Source organism: Seriola lalandi, unplaced genomic scaffold, assembly GCF_002814215.2.
Source record: "Seriola lalandi dorsalis isolate HSWRI2012SDOR001 ecotype SW California unplaced genomic scaffold, Sedor1 jcf7180002054269, whole genome shotgun sequence".
Lineage (NCBI taxonomy): Eukaryota > Metazoa > Chordata > Actinopteri > Carangiformes > Carangidae > Seriola > Seriola lalandi.
Window position 1 is genome coordinate 288,886 of NW_019524822.1, and position 13,406 is coordinate 302,291.

General features: G+C 38.8%; 1 protein-coding gene across 2 annotated transcripts in view; it reads right to left on the reverse strand.

Annotated features, from left to right (window-relative positions):
• Positions 1–770: 770 nt before the first annotated feature.
• Positions 771–13,406, reverse strand: part of LOC111654309 (solute carrier family 41 member 1-like) — a 29,037-nt gene continuing 16,401 nt past the window's right edge. For both annotated transcript variants that reach the window (XM_023405268.2, XM_023405269.2), the window contains exons 8-11: positions 12,507–12,586; positions 8,728–8,862; positions 7,952–8,100; positions 771–6,453 (exon numbers count right to left, since the gene is read on the reverse strand). In XM_023405268.2, coding sequence (XP_023261036.1) covers positions 6,280–6,453; positions 7,952–8,100; positions 8,728–8,862; positions 12,507–12,586 — 538 coding nt within the window. In that variant the 3' untranslated portion in view covers positions 771–6,279. The remainder of the gene's footprint in view (positions 6,454–7,951; positions 8,101–8,727; positions 8,863–12,506; positions 12,587–13,406) is intronic.

A 13,406-nucleotide genomic window follows, 5' to 3' on the forward strand; every position in this document is an offset into this window, starting at 1 on the left:
CCTGCAGCCTCTCCTCCTTAAGGCAAGAGTATGAAACAGAATCCGCACACTGAGATAATACCTCCCAGCAATTTTAATAAAGCAGCGTTTGGATCTACAGAGATCTTCATCAGGCACTGTCAAAGCACCATCACAAAGCAGAACAGGCTTTATATAGACACAAACATTCATCACCCAGGTGATTATGAGCTACATGATTGAGAGTCAAATTGCCCTCAGGCTGAACCAATCAGAGCAGAGCTGGGCATGCCTCTATAGAGAGAATAAAAACAACTTGAAACATAGGCTGAATTTCAGTGTCACATAGACTGCTTTGTGATGGAGCTTTGACAGAGTCTGATAAAGATCCCTGCAGATCCAAACGTTGCTTTATTAAAATAGCTGGAAGCTGTTAGCACAGTGTGCCGATCCTTTCTATGACTCTTGCCTTAAGTTCGATTTTTAAGTCCCTTTGGATGAGGGACTTACCGATTTAAAGCCACATTACTGGCTGCAGTTAGTGCCACGAGCTGTTTATCTCAATGAGACCAATTCCTAATATTTATATAACAGCAGTGGATGGAAACTTTTTTACATCTTCCTCAATTTTCTGGAAATGTGGTTAAAATTTGAGCTACTTGTGGATGGAAACCTGACTAACTAACTTGATGTTTCATTTGATGGAGCCAAAGTAAAAACATAATAAAATCATACACATAGAGTAGCAATAGTGGCTTTAGTGTCCAATTTTTTTAATAATAAATGACGTGATGGTGTCAAAGTAAGACAGATTCCATAACACTGTTGGTTTTTATTAAAATATAATTGTTCATAGCCACAAAAATCACATAAACACTCACCAAACATTTGTCATGTTTTTGATTCCACACTTGATCTTTGCGCACACATAAGACAACACACTGGGAGTGGAAGCTCGGGTGACAGTGAACACAGCAAAGATTAGAAAATGAAGGCATTTTAGAAGCCCCTACAGTCTTCATGTGGCAGTGTCAACATTGAAGTACAGTACAAAGTTTTGTCTACAGAAAGCAAGAGAGAAAGGACTGCTGCAACACCGCGGATAAAGCTATTTGTTGACATTGACATGGTTGTAGATGACGACATTTTAGCTAAGACACAGTTCATTTTAAACATTGATTTTGTTTTCAAGGCAACTATTAAACCAAAAGTGCAAGTTTGCAATGAGATTTTTGCCATCACACTCTTTGACATAATAGGGCTGGATGATAAACCAGATATTTTTTTAAAGGTTATATTTGAACATTTTGGGAAACATGTTTATTAACTGTCTTGGTAAGAGTCAGATGAGAAGATTGAAGCCACTCCTGTTTGTTTGCTAAATATAAAGCTATAGCTAGCAGGCAGTTAGCTTAGCTTACTTAGCATAAAGACTGCGGGAAAGCAGGGGGAAACTGCATAGTTTTCTCTAAATTATTATATACCTTATATACCTTATATATCTTTTTAAGTAAAAATTACAAGTTGTAGTTTTACAGAGAGTTACACATTGGAGCTATTTACCTTAAGTGCTATAGTTACTGGCCCATTACGTCACACCAACATTACAGCATTAAACTCCATGTAAAAAGCATCTTGTCTCTTTTATTTAATTACTTTGAATGTAGAACAAGTTAAGCTCAGCTAATTGCCCACTGGCTTTAGCTTTACTTTCAGATTTAGAATACATAGGTATAGAAAACCGAGGTATCAGGCACAGTAGCCTCTGTAACTCATCCATTCAATATTTCTTTAATGTGTATTTTTAGGAAACTTAAGTATTCTTGGGATTACAATCCATATAAAAACTCCTACAATGGTTAATCCTGTGGTGCTACTGTTTTTATGAGCATGATTCCATGGTACTCTAAAGCTTCTGGGAAATGGTGTTCCTTCAAGGCCGCTGAAAGCAGAAATATTTAATGGCCATCTTTTTTTTTTCTTTTGTTATCCAAACATATAGAGTGAGCCACGTGACATACAGTATGCTAAAATCTACGTGTTCCAACACTGGACTTTTAGTTATTTGCACGATTAGAAATGTCAGAAATGTCAACGGGATTTTAAATTGAGGTTTTTTACTTCTGGAATAGAACCAATTTTGTTTTGGCGTCTTGCAATTTTCTCATCTAAACCTTGGCAATAGATTAATAAACATGTTTCCCAAACACTGAACTAGCCTACTCCTTTAAATGACCACCATTATTACAAACTAAGAATTACTCACTCAAAAATTCAAGCAAGCTATAAAACCATAAATTCCATATATTTAGTTTAAGAATAGCAACAGAAACCAGTGACTTCTAATGGACATTTAACCAATCAATAATGTCAACAGGTCTAGAATTATTAACTGGTCAAACTGTTAATTAATAATAATAATAATAATAATAATGATAATATATTGGAACAAACATAAGAAGCAACCCAACACAATAATGGAAATAAATACAATGATGTATTTAAAAAAAAAAGATTATTACATCCATTACCGATATAAATGTGACAGGTTATATCATCCAGCCCAATCGATTAAGACACACTTTCGTGCTGGTACTACACTACCTTTACTCTAATTCTTACAGTATCACAGTTAACACATTAATCTCAGTAAACTTGAGTGAAATAAACTGTGACTCAAATAGTACATCTTAAGATTTCATTACCCTCTAGTGTAGAAAGTACTGTGTAACAGTGTCACAATAAAAGCTTTTAGCAAAGCACTATTAACACTGAAATACCTCACACTAATATTCAGACAGGTTGTTTTTAGAAGTGCCTCAGATTTCAGTGTTTATGAGGTTCGTCTCTAAAAATAGGTACGAGTAACAGCAAACAGCAAACATGTTCCATGTGATTTTAATGAGTGCATTTACACACACGTTTGTATTTCTTGTTGTTGTTTTTAAGATATTGTGTAAATCTTTGATATGAAGCTCATACACAAAGTATGACAGCAAGGTTAGAGAGCTGGCCAGTGTACTTCAGACATTTAAGTTCTGAATCCAGAATACTGTGGTTTTTGCAGTTATATATTAATTGTTATCTTTTTGTGTATTTATGTCAGCTGAAATTATACACAATTTGAATATAGAGATGCTTAAACATGACTTTAACTGTTAATTGAATAATAGGTGTTACTTCAAACAGAATGCGAGGTGAATTTTAGACATGATGTGATTGTAAACAAAGTCAATGGAAGGATGAAATTAGTTAGAAAGAAGAGACACAAATTCGCCCAGGACGGTGTTAAAGGGCCACTGATGGTGATTGTTGCTTGACAAAGCTTTGGCCATCGTTGCAAGAGTTAATCAGGGTCTACAGGGCAGATTGGAGGCTACATTGACTCGCTATCACAAAGTGACGAGATGGGCCACGACTAGCTGGTTAACACACTCAGTTGAAGAAAAGACGTGATCAAGGCAAGAGTTGATTTCCACTGCTGGAAAAAGCTCTTGGTAAGTAAAAGAAAGAAATTTGATGCTGAACTCGCAACTTTTCTTCTAGACTGGTGAGTAAACAGCTGTTAATGCTAATGTTGGCTATGTAGTGACAAGATGAGAGGAAAAATGGAGAGAGACTGGAGTAAAATATAAAGAACTGGAGTTAAAGGTGAGTTCCAGCTTGTGTGCGGATGACGCAAGGTCAATTCACCTCGCTGTCTGTCTGAACACACTAAAGAGTAACGTGTGCATGTATATGCACTCACTACAGTAATGATGAGGTTTCATGGTTCTTACGTTATAATGAGCAGTAAGGCAGTAAGTGAGGGAATACCCAAGATCCTCTGCAGCTAAATAATCAATGTAAACACATAAACCTGGGCTGATGGTTGAAAACAAATACATGTAGAAGTCATCTGTGTAAGTTCATTGCTGTTTTTTTTTTTGTTTTTTTAGATTGAGTGGCAGCGCAAAATTCACAATAAATTTAAATATTGCAAAATATTTGTTCAATATTGACATTGCTCTACAAATAGTGAGATGTGTGGTGACATTTTTCAGAGCGCTTTAGAAGGTAACATCTGGGTCTTTAAACAGTTTCTGTTATGATGTAGAATCTGAAAAACAATCTCATTGCTTATTTATATTTATTACTGTATCATTTGCATGTGCCAGTTTAATGGCATTGTATATCTATGTGCAACAAAAAGCAATACATCATCTGCATATTAGGTATTCTGGAAACAGTTTTTGTGAGGGATGGGGGCTTTAAGTCAGAAATGTAGTCTTTTCACTGGGATCAAATAGATCCTAGTGAAGAAGTGTGTTAGAAGCAACAGTCATCAATGTTTACAGGCCTATTACTGTAGCTTTAGCAAATCATTTTCCCGCCCATTAAAGGAAAGGTTTGAGATTTTGGAAAAAAATGTTATTTGCTTTCTTGCCAAGCGTTAGATGAGAAGATCGATACCAATTTATATTCAACCTGGAAGACTGGAAACAGGAGGAAAGAACTAGCCTGCCATTGTCAGAATCCAGGCACCTACAAGCACCTCTAGATTTGACTAATTAACGTTATATCTCATTTGTTTAATCCATACAAAAACTGAACTTCCAGGCCAAAAAATAGGTTTGCACATAACCACAAAAATGAGTGAATTTTTGTTTTTACACTTAAACAAGAGACATATGTTTTAGTAAATGTTGGTAAGAGATTTTGTTACCTTTTGGACAGAGCGAGGCCTAGCTGTTTCCCCTTTTCCAGTCTTTGTGCTAAACTACATTAGCTGGCTGTAAACTCATTTTTAGCATACAGTGTTATCAATCTCATCAATCTCCTCATTTAACTCTTGGCAGATAAGTCTATTTTCCAAAAGATCAAATCATTTCTTTAACAGTATCTTTTCATGGATTTTGATTTTATTCCACTAGTCTGGAATAATTTTTAATCCTCACTATTGATGCCAGTAGGTGCCATCATAGACACAGTGAGTGGGGATGCTGGACACAAACACATCAATTATAATTGTCAAAAACTTGCTGGTGTATGCCCTCCACCCCTCCCAAAGTCAAACAGTCTTTATGATAAGTTTTGTTTTGTTTGGATCCTCACCTCATTTCACAAAAAAACACTATGTAATAATTCTCCAACAAACAGAGCGACTAAATATGTTACTGTATCCGCCATTATTTATTCAGGTGCACTATAGAATGATATGATGATTCTGCACCTCCTGCACAGCAGTCACCGTTTACTATTAGTACATGAGGTGGAGCTGCTCTGCACTGTTCTCTGCATGATGTTTATGACTGATACAATCTCCAACCACACCTACTAATAGTCCTCCTCCTAATCACACTGTTTCCATTGTGCAGCCTGCCACTTGGATTTGGCCATGAAAATACCTCATGCCATCTGTCTGTCAGACAGCTCTATCTCAAAAAACTTAAAAATTAATTCAGCAAAAACTGTAGAAAAATGGGGGATTTTGGTTATTAGACTCTCATGAAGTATATTATATGAATAATAATGGAGATTCAGTTTTTTTTTCATGTGATGTGTTACTTTTGTGCATGACAAAAACCATCTGTCCCATTTGTTCTAAAAAAGTAAAGACGGATCCAAACTCATATATTGGACATACATCCATGAAAATTCCAGTTACTGTACGACATGTATCAACCTCCACAACCTCTAGCCTTAATGCATAGTACAGCCCACCTAAATGAGGGCTGCTTTAAGTCTGTTTGTTCTATTCAAGTTCAAACAAATTTCCACAAACAAACCGTTTGTTCACAGTGAAGGCCATTGAAAAACATTTCTACTGGCCTGCACAGTTGATATGCTGCCATGATGTTCTGCTGCTATGATGTTCTGCTGCTACATATTCCTCTGATGAAGCCAAAGAGATGAGCTAAGAGACGAGGTGAGCACAGAGCCACCAAACTGTTGTTAGTGCAGGGAAATTAGACCACAGAAATAAAGAGGAATGATTTTTAACTAAAATAGTGTAGCAGATGTTCTGAAGGAGAGAAGTAAAACTTCAAAATATTTTGAAGTCTTTCGCACTTGAATAAAAGAATCAGATCCAGCTGAGGGCCGGACATTTTCAGGCAGCAAACTTTACACCCAGATGGATGGGTGTAAGTGGGTGGGTGTCACATGTGCTGTCTCTCCACTAGTGTAAAGGTCTGAATTTGTGACAAATTCCTTGGGATGAACTGGCCCTGTGATAAAGATTAGAAAATGCTTTATTGTCCAATCAAAAGCATCTCTGTGCAAACAAAATCGGTGCAACAAGACAGTGGCTGGCTAAGAGTTCATGGTACAGGGGAAAATTCATAGACCCAGGCTCTGAGCAAGTGAGACACAGCGGAAGCACAAGGCCAGGAAGCCAGTGCCCAGCAGGTCGCCCATGGCGGTCAGGTAGGGGATGGAGAAGTTGTCCGGGTCCAGACTCCTTCTCCACATCAAGCGGACAATGAGGTCAGCAACATAAAGGAGGATAGCCACCTAAAGAGAGAAGAAAACAGAAAAAAAATGATGTAGAAAAAAAAAAAGAAAAGATTTTTAAAACTGAAATCACCAGCATATACGCAAGCACATGACTAGTTCAGTGATGGAGTAGCAGGGGTATTTCTGCATGTGGACAAAAAACCCATTAACATCCAATGACATCTGGCTGTACAAAAATTCCAGTAAGTGTACGAAATACATCAATCTCCACAACCTCTAGCCTTAATGAATAGTACAGCTGCTTCTATGATGCTTCTATTCAGGTTCAAACTAATTTCGCCAAAATAATTGTTCACAGCGCTGAAAAACATTTCTGCTGGCCTGCACAGATGATATGCTTCCATGATGTGAAGTTGCTACATATTCCTCTGTTGAAGCCCCTTTACAATCAGCATTCAGTCCTGGGTCAAATGACTCTGCAGTAGTCAGGGGTATTTATTGGCTCCAGCTCCAATCAGCAGTGACGTAAGCATGTAGACAGACCTGTCACCTGCGCAGCACGGTGCTATTAAACCAGAAACACTGCAGCTACATCTCATTTTTACATTGTCTAAAGGCTACCCACGGCACGGCTGTGCTAAACTTGCTAACTAGCGGCTAGCCGCCATGTAAGCTCGCTGAAATAAGTTTTAAAAACACACATTTACCAACTGAAGCATCTCACACAGAGGCTCTGACACTTACAGGAGCACCAGCCTGCAGGTGAGATACAACCAGTCTGCATAGCAGCTAGCAGCTCACGCTCAGTGCATTTAAAAACCCACATATATGCGTTAATTTTGGTTTAAAAAGGGTATTGGTGTACTTCTGAGTGCGCCTGTGTATGTTTTGTGTGTGTTATTTCGGAACATTACCCAGGCGAGTGATCTCAATAGCAGCTTCCTACGAATCTTCCAAGCAGTGAAAAGGTCTCAGTCAACTTTTCTGGACTCAGGCAACTATGAAGTCTGAGCTTTGTTTGAATCTCCAAGAGTTTATTGGGATTTACAAACAGTCCTTGACTTGATACCAAAGAACACAACGTCTAATTCTGTGCAAGAATACAAACACCACCATCAAACATTGTGTGTTTAATGAGTGTCAGGTTTGTATAAACACTTAGCAGCTGAGGTGATGTTATGTTGAGGAGGTCAGGAGTGCGGTGTACTTTTGGTTCTGTCCTGGAACAACTCTCTATCTCACTCAGCCGCTGAAACACCAACATCTGGCACCGGCCAGTTCACAGCTAGGTAACAGGTGGCAGCAGCCATTTTTATCAGACTGTACAAAGTCTTACAATGTACCGTCTGATGACTGGTTTCCACAGTTTGTATCAGAAAGCCGTGTGAAACTTCAGGGCCAACTCAGGGCCAGTGAGTTCATGAGAAACCGTTCAGCGTTGACCACCACTGGCAGGAAGATGCCAATGGTAGTTAACACTTCTTCTGTTTTACTGCAGTGAAAGAGGAACACGGAAACATCACAAACATGTGTGTATGGAACTGCGCCAGCTTACCTGTAGCAGAGCAGCACACAGGTAGCAGACGGTGAAGGCTATAGAGATAGGCGCCTCCTCTCCCTGCAGCAGAGAGATGGCGTAGAGGAAGACCAGGTGACCGGGGATAACCAGCATCAGCAGCACGCGCGCAGACTTGGAGTTCACCCCTGGGAGACACAGAGAGGAGAGCTGAAAGAATATCCAACCAAAACAAAGACCCTTCAAGACTATGAGGGGAACTCTAAAGTCAGGTGATCTTTTCTTTGTGTTCGTTACCACAAGCGACAATTTTCACATTACACAGTCTTTTGATCTATGTTTGTTTTTGGCATATTTATGGTTAAAAGTTATTATTTGGGGCATTTATATGCTTTTATTTGACGATGAAGACAAACAGGAAGTACTGGGAGAGAGAGTAGGGGAGTGACATGCATTTACCAAGCCCAGCCCGCCCTGAGCCGAACCTGCTGCTCAGAGTTTTTTATGCCCATGTGGTATGTGAACCAACCAATCAGCCATCGAGTTGCCCCGTTTTAATTTACTGCCAATATGAAAGTACTGTTCAAGACCCTAACACAGAGCAGGATGTCTGCACATGTTATAAATTCATAATGCACAGGAACAGATTGAGATGAATGCATTTGCACCAGAACATCTGTTGTATAAGAATTCAAATTACATTACATTAGATACAGTCACTCTTATTCTAAGACTTCCTGTGTAAGCACTTTGGTTAAATACCTATGATTTTATGCATATGGCCACGGTGTGTGTGTCCATTATGGCAGAGCTACCTGAGGAGAAGAAGGTGATACAGGGATTGGGCCAGTGCTGCCTCATCTTATAGGGCAGCACGCCCGGGATGCTCCAAAAGTGCAGGTAGGTGGAGATCCTACTGGCCTGGATGGCCACCAAGTTACCACCCACTCCTACACGGGGGAGGAAGAAAAGCACAATCAGTAAATCAATGAGTATAAAAATGAAGCTGTGACACAATACAGAGCAACCACTTCAATCGACTGGTTGTAAATTCATTTCTGCAATAAAAGAAAAGCAAAGATTTATTGTGTGCTCAAGAAAGCACAAAAAAGTGACAAAGACCTTTTGTTTTCTCACACATTGATTTGAAAAGCTGATATTGATTTGTTACTGTCATTATCATGAGACGGAAAGTTCTTCCAAACAAGGGACAGTAAACAAGCTTTTAAAATCAGTAACGCTTAATCTCCTTCATCATCGCCTGCACACAAATTAAGCCAAGTAATGACACAAGCTTGGCTGGGCCGTGATCTGGCCACGGTTGATAGAGCAGAGTCCATCTTAATAAGCCACACAGGCCAAAGCACAGCAAAGACCTGGCCGGTGGAGTCGCAGTAACCGAGATGAATACAAACCCGATACCAAGCAGCAACACGTACGTATGGAAACTAAGTCAACCGCATGCAGCCCTATGGTTCCGACAGTGAAACATGAGTCATGATCCTGGTAGTGGTGGAATCATTACGTGCCTTTTCTCAAATTCTGGTAAATAGCTTGTTTCTAACTGCCCTTGTGTCAAGATGTCCGATCTGTTTGATAAGTCATTTTCAGATTTTTAAATCTTTCCAGATGTTACGTGCTTCAAAGCAACCAAAAAGGCTTTAACATGGGTTAAATGTTAAGAGATGTAAGATTTTATCTTTTCTAGTGAGAGTTGGGCCATTTGCTTCACTTCTTCAAAGCCAAGTTTCTTCTGAATGCAAAACAAATTTTCCAGATCCCACTGGTTGCAGTCCATTTTAATTTTAGCGTTGACAAGGGTATCTGTGCCTAATTCAGTTACATCAAACACCTTTCCAAGTTATTTACCCCACAAAACGGCACAGATGTTCTTTGTGAGATGGAAAAGACTGGAGGAACTTTTTAGTAAAACATAAAACTGGTTTATATGCAAGCCAGTGAGGGAAAAATAGGAAATTCAAACCAGATTGGTGAATTTAGAAATTCACAGGAACGGAGAGAGGGAGATATAGAAACAGTGGGAGATGGGAAGAGATGAAATGAGAAACAGTGACAGCGAGAGTCTGGTTATTAAAGGCCCTGTCAGCTATGCCAGGGCACTGGGTGTGCACCATTAGTGGTTTAAATCGACTTCTTTCTTATACTCCCTGCATGCATCACCTCATAGCCAAACCACTTCTTCTGAAGGCTGCTTATTTCTTTGCCTCCACTCCTCTACGTCTGAGAGGATTCTTCATCAATCTGAAACAGCATCGCTCTCTTGATTTCTACGGTTGATTGTGATTTTTCTCATGGAGAAAAAAGATGCATGCGAATCCAAAAAGTTAAATTAAACTGTTAGGAACTGCACACAGGTCAGTTTACAAGATCAGTGCAGTTTCCTGCAGAAATATTATTACATTTGTCTGTGGCTACATGCATAAAGTAATGCTACAGACTGAGGCTAAAGCTACATGTTAGATGTCTTTTATTGCAGTGCAGCGCTAATTAGTCCAAATAAGTAAGAGAGAAGTTTGAATTTATGGCTGGTATTTTCAAAAAAGTTTTACTTTTAACATTACAAGAGAAAAAGTCTTTTAGGTTGAGCAGTAACTGATGTGTTTGAATGTCGCTATTTCGAATAATTAATTTTGCTGGAGTTTCTGGCGTGCAAACAGCATGGCTAATGTTAGCATAAACTTTTTTTTAAGTTCTTCTTTTTTTCTTTCCTTGTAACATAACCTGTAACCCAACCAAATACAGTAGTGTGATGAAATTCTCCTTGGCCGTGGAGGTAATGCTGGGTTCGGTTGCTACTGTAGGTAGTAAGCTAGTTAAACTGACATGCTAATGTTTGCTAAAATTATTCCTTAAGTTTCTCCAAGTAGAGAAATCCAAAGCCTCAGAGACCTACTGTGCCTAGTTACAGTTGCTAAGCTATGATCGGACAACCACTATTTGAAGTTGGATTTTAGAAAAAGCTCAAATGGTTCCTATAACTGCTCCATGAAACTGGCTGAGCTGATGAGCTCAACAGCTTCCTGTATTGTTAAGACAACTCATACATTTTTGATGAGACAGCAAAACAGGAACTTGAGAGTGAATCATCAGAGCAGCTTGATGCTCCACATGTTGGCCTTGGTGCGTCTCAAATGGTGCTTCTCAAAATGTTCCAGTGGTTTTAAGGCTTCATTTACTGGACGTTTTGGCAGCTGCTTATGTTTTAGCCCAGTGATTCTAAATTATGTATTACTTTAATATTAGAGCCAAACATTTTCCAAAGTATCACATATGATTTAAGACTTCCTACCTTCCAGATGGCCACTGGTTTCAGTTCATTTCACCATGGCAATTTAAATTAAATTGAAAGAAACTGACTGAGATAGGTCATCAGGTATGGTAAGAAGCGTTCTGGTGTCTTGTTTGCCACAGCTGTGTATTTGACCTTAATACTTTTTACGGTACTAATCAAATGTCAAATGAATAGTCTTTTTCACTTATTTTGATCAGATAGTTCCTGTTTTTAAACCATAATTTTTTCCATTTATTCACTGTAATTTATTCAGGAAACAGTTTTGTACAGATGCTTGCTATTTCAAAACATTTGAGAAATTTGCTCCTGTTGTGCAATTAAAAAATGTTTTTCCTCTTTTTCTTTTTAATAAACATGTTTATCTCTCAGACCTAGGCCCCTACTTGTTGATGCACACTTTAAGGCTTCAGAGGAACTTGCTGGGCAGGAAACTTTTCGTTTAAAGAAATAATCAAATACACATTAACCTTTTTGTTACATAATTGTATGTCTTCTGTTTTTAGTTTTCTGATTACACCACTGTTGTAAACAATGCTTCACAGCACCTTTCTAAAGTCATGTCAGGCATCCTTTCCGTATGCAACTGCACGACCACGAAACAGAACTTGTGAGTTAGAAAAAATGAATAAATAAAAATAGATAAATAAATAATAACAACAAACAGCTGCCCGCAGCTGTGTGGGAGGAAGGAAATCAATCTGAAAAGTTATTTTAAGAACCCTAGGTGTGTTAATGGGGATTAGTGACACACTCAACACCAAATCTAAAGAAACATTACTATTCTGCTCTTCTGCATTTTTAACTCAATGTTTGGGTTGCTGCTCAGATTCATACTAGAAGCTCCCAAAGAATAAACAACCTGTTCCTCCAAATGTCATTGTATAAATTTAGAGACATGAACAGGTTTGGCTATTTGATCAAATATGACTGAAATGAAAGTTGTTAGTTCATGTGTATTTTCTTTGCTTTGATTTAACTTTCACTCTCTTCGCCTCCACCACACTAACCTCGTTTATTCCTGTTTTAGATCAATATAATGTCAATATCAGTACAGTTGTGATGTCATCTTTTGCCATGTTCATTATGATCCTTCCATAGATGAGTGATATGTTTTTCTTTGAATGCACCTGGGGGTTACCATGCTCACTGCTGAAAAACTGCTGCTTTAATCTTAACGATGCATCACTCTGGACCACATCTACTGAAAGGCTAAAATACAAATGTAACTCTGTGTGATTCCTCCTTGTGGCTTCATTTAGCTTTAAAGACCAATCAGCTTACCGTTAATGACGGGCGTGAAGACTGCCATGCCCTCAAAGTTGGGATCACTCACTGTCTTGTCCAGTATGAGTCCTCCGAAACTGGAAATCACAAACACAGAGGGAATCAGAATCACATGCAGGTACTGGCGGGGTTTCCCAGCCTGATGTCAGACCTGCAGAAACCTTTCACATTAAAGCTTATCCTGCTTCAGCTGTTTAATTACCACTTCATAGGGCTGACTTATGTTTTACTCACTGGACATCTTACTACCAGGATTTCTTAGATCTGCAATCTGCACAGACAGACAGCCAAGTTGCACTCATGGCATCGAAAAGACCTCTGACCATAGGTGTAGTGCTGCTGGAGCACACCGGAACAGTGCTCCGCCAGTGATGAAATAAAACATCCACAGTTCACATAATCCAGTTGAAATTTATATACATCTTTAAGAGCTTGAAGATCCGATCATTAAAGAAAGCTGATAAAAACAAATGAAATTGATTGATTTCCAAATGTCAATCTTAGATTGAGTAACACACAAGAAAACATTCCACCTTAAAAGTGTCCGGTAGTTGCCAGTAGCCTCTGAGCTGCTCAGTGAATTAAATTGTTAATTAGTAAAGATGAAAAGACAGAAAACATCTTTTCATTCATCATTCACTCTCCTGACAGTTTCTTTATTGTGATGCATTTACACAGAAACATGATAAAGTCAGTCTGTTACATTTGGACAGTGTGTGCTGCTTCCACAGGGCTGCTGGCAGTGAAAGCTACCGTAGCTAAGTTTTCATAGCCTAGCCTGTTAGCTTTGTTTGTGGTTACATGACCTTCGAAACCAGCCGCAACTTAACCGTGCATGTGCACACATGCACACACATCCTAACAAATAGCTTTACACCTCTGCTGCTGACCTTCAGA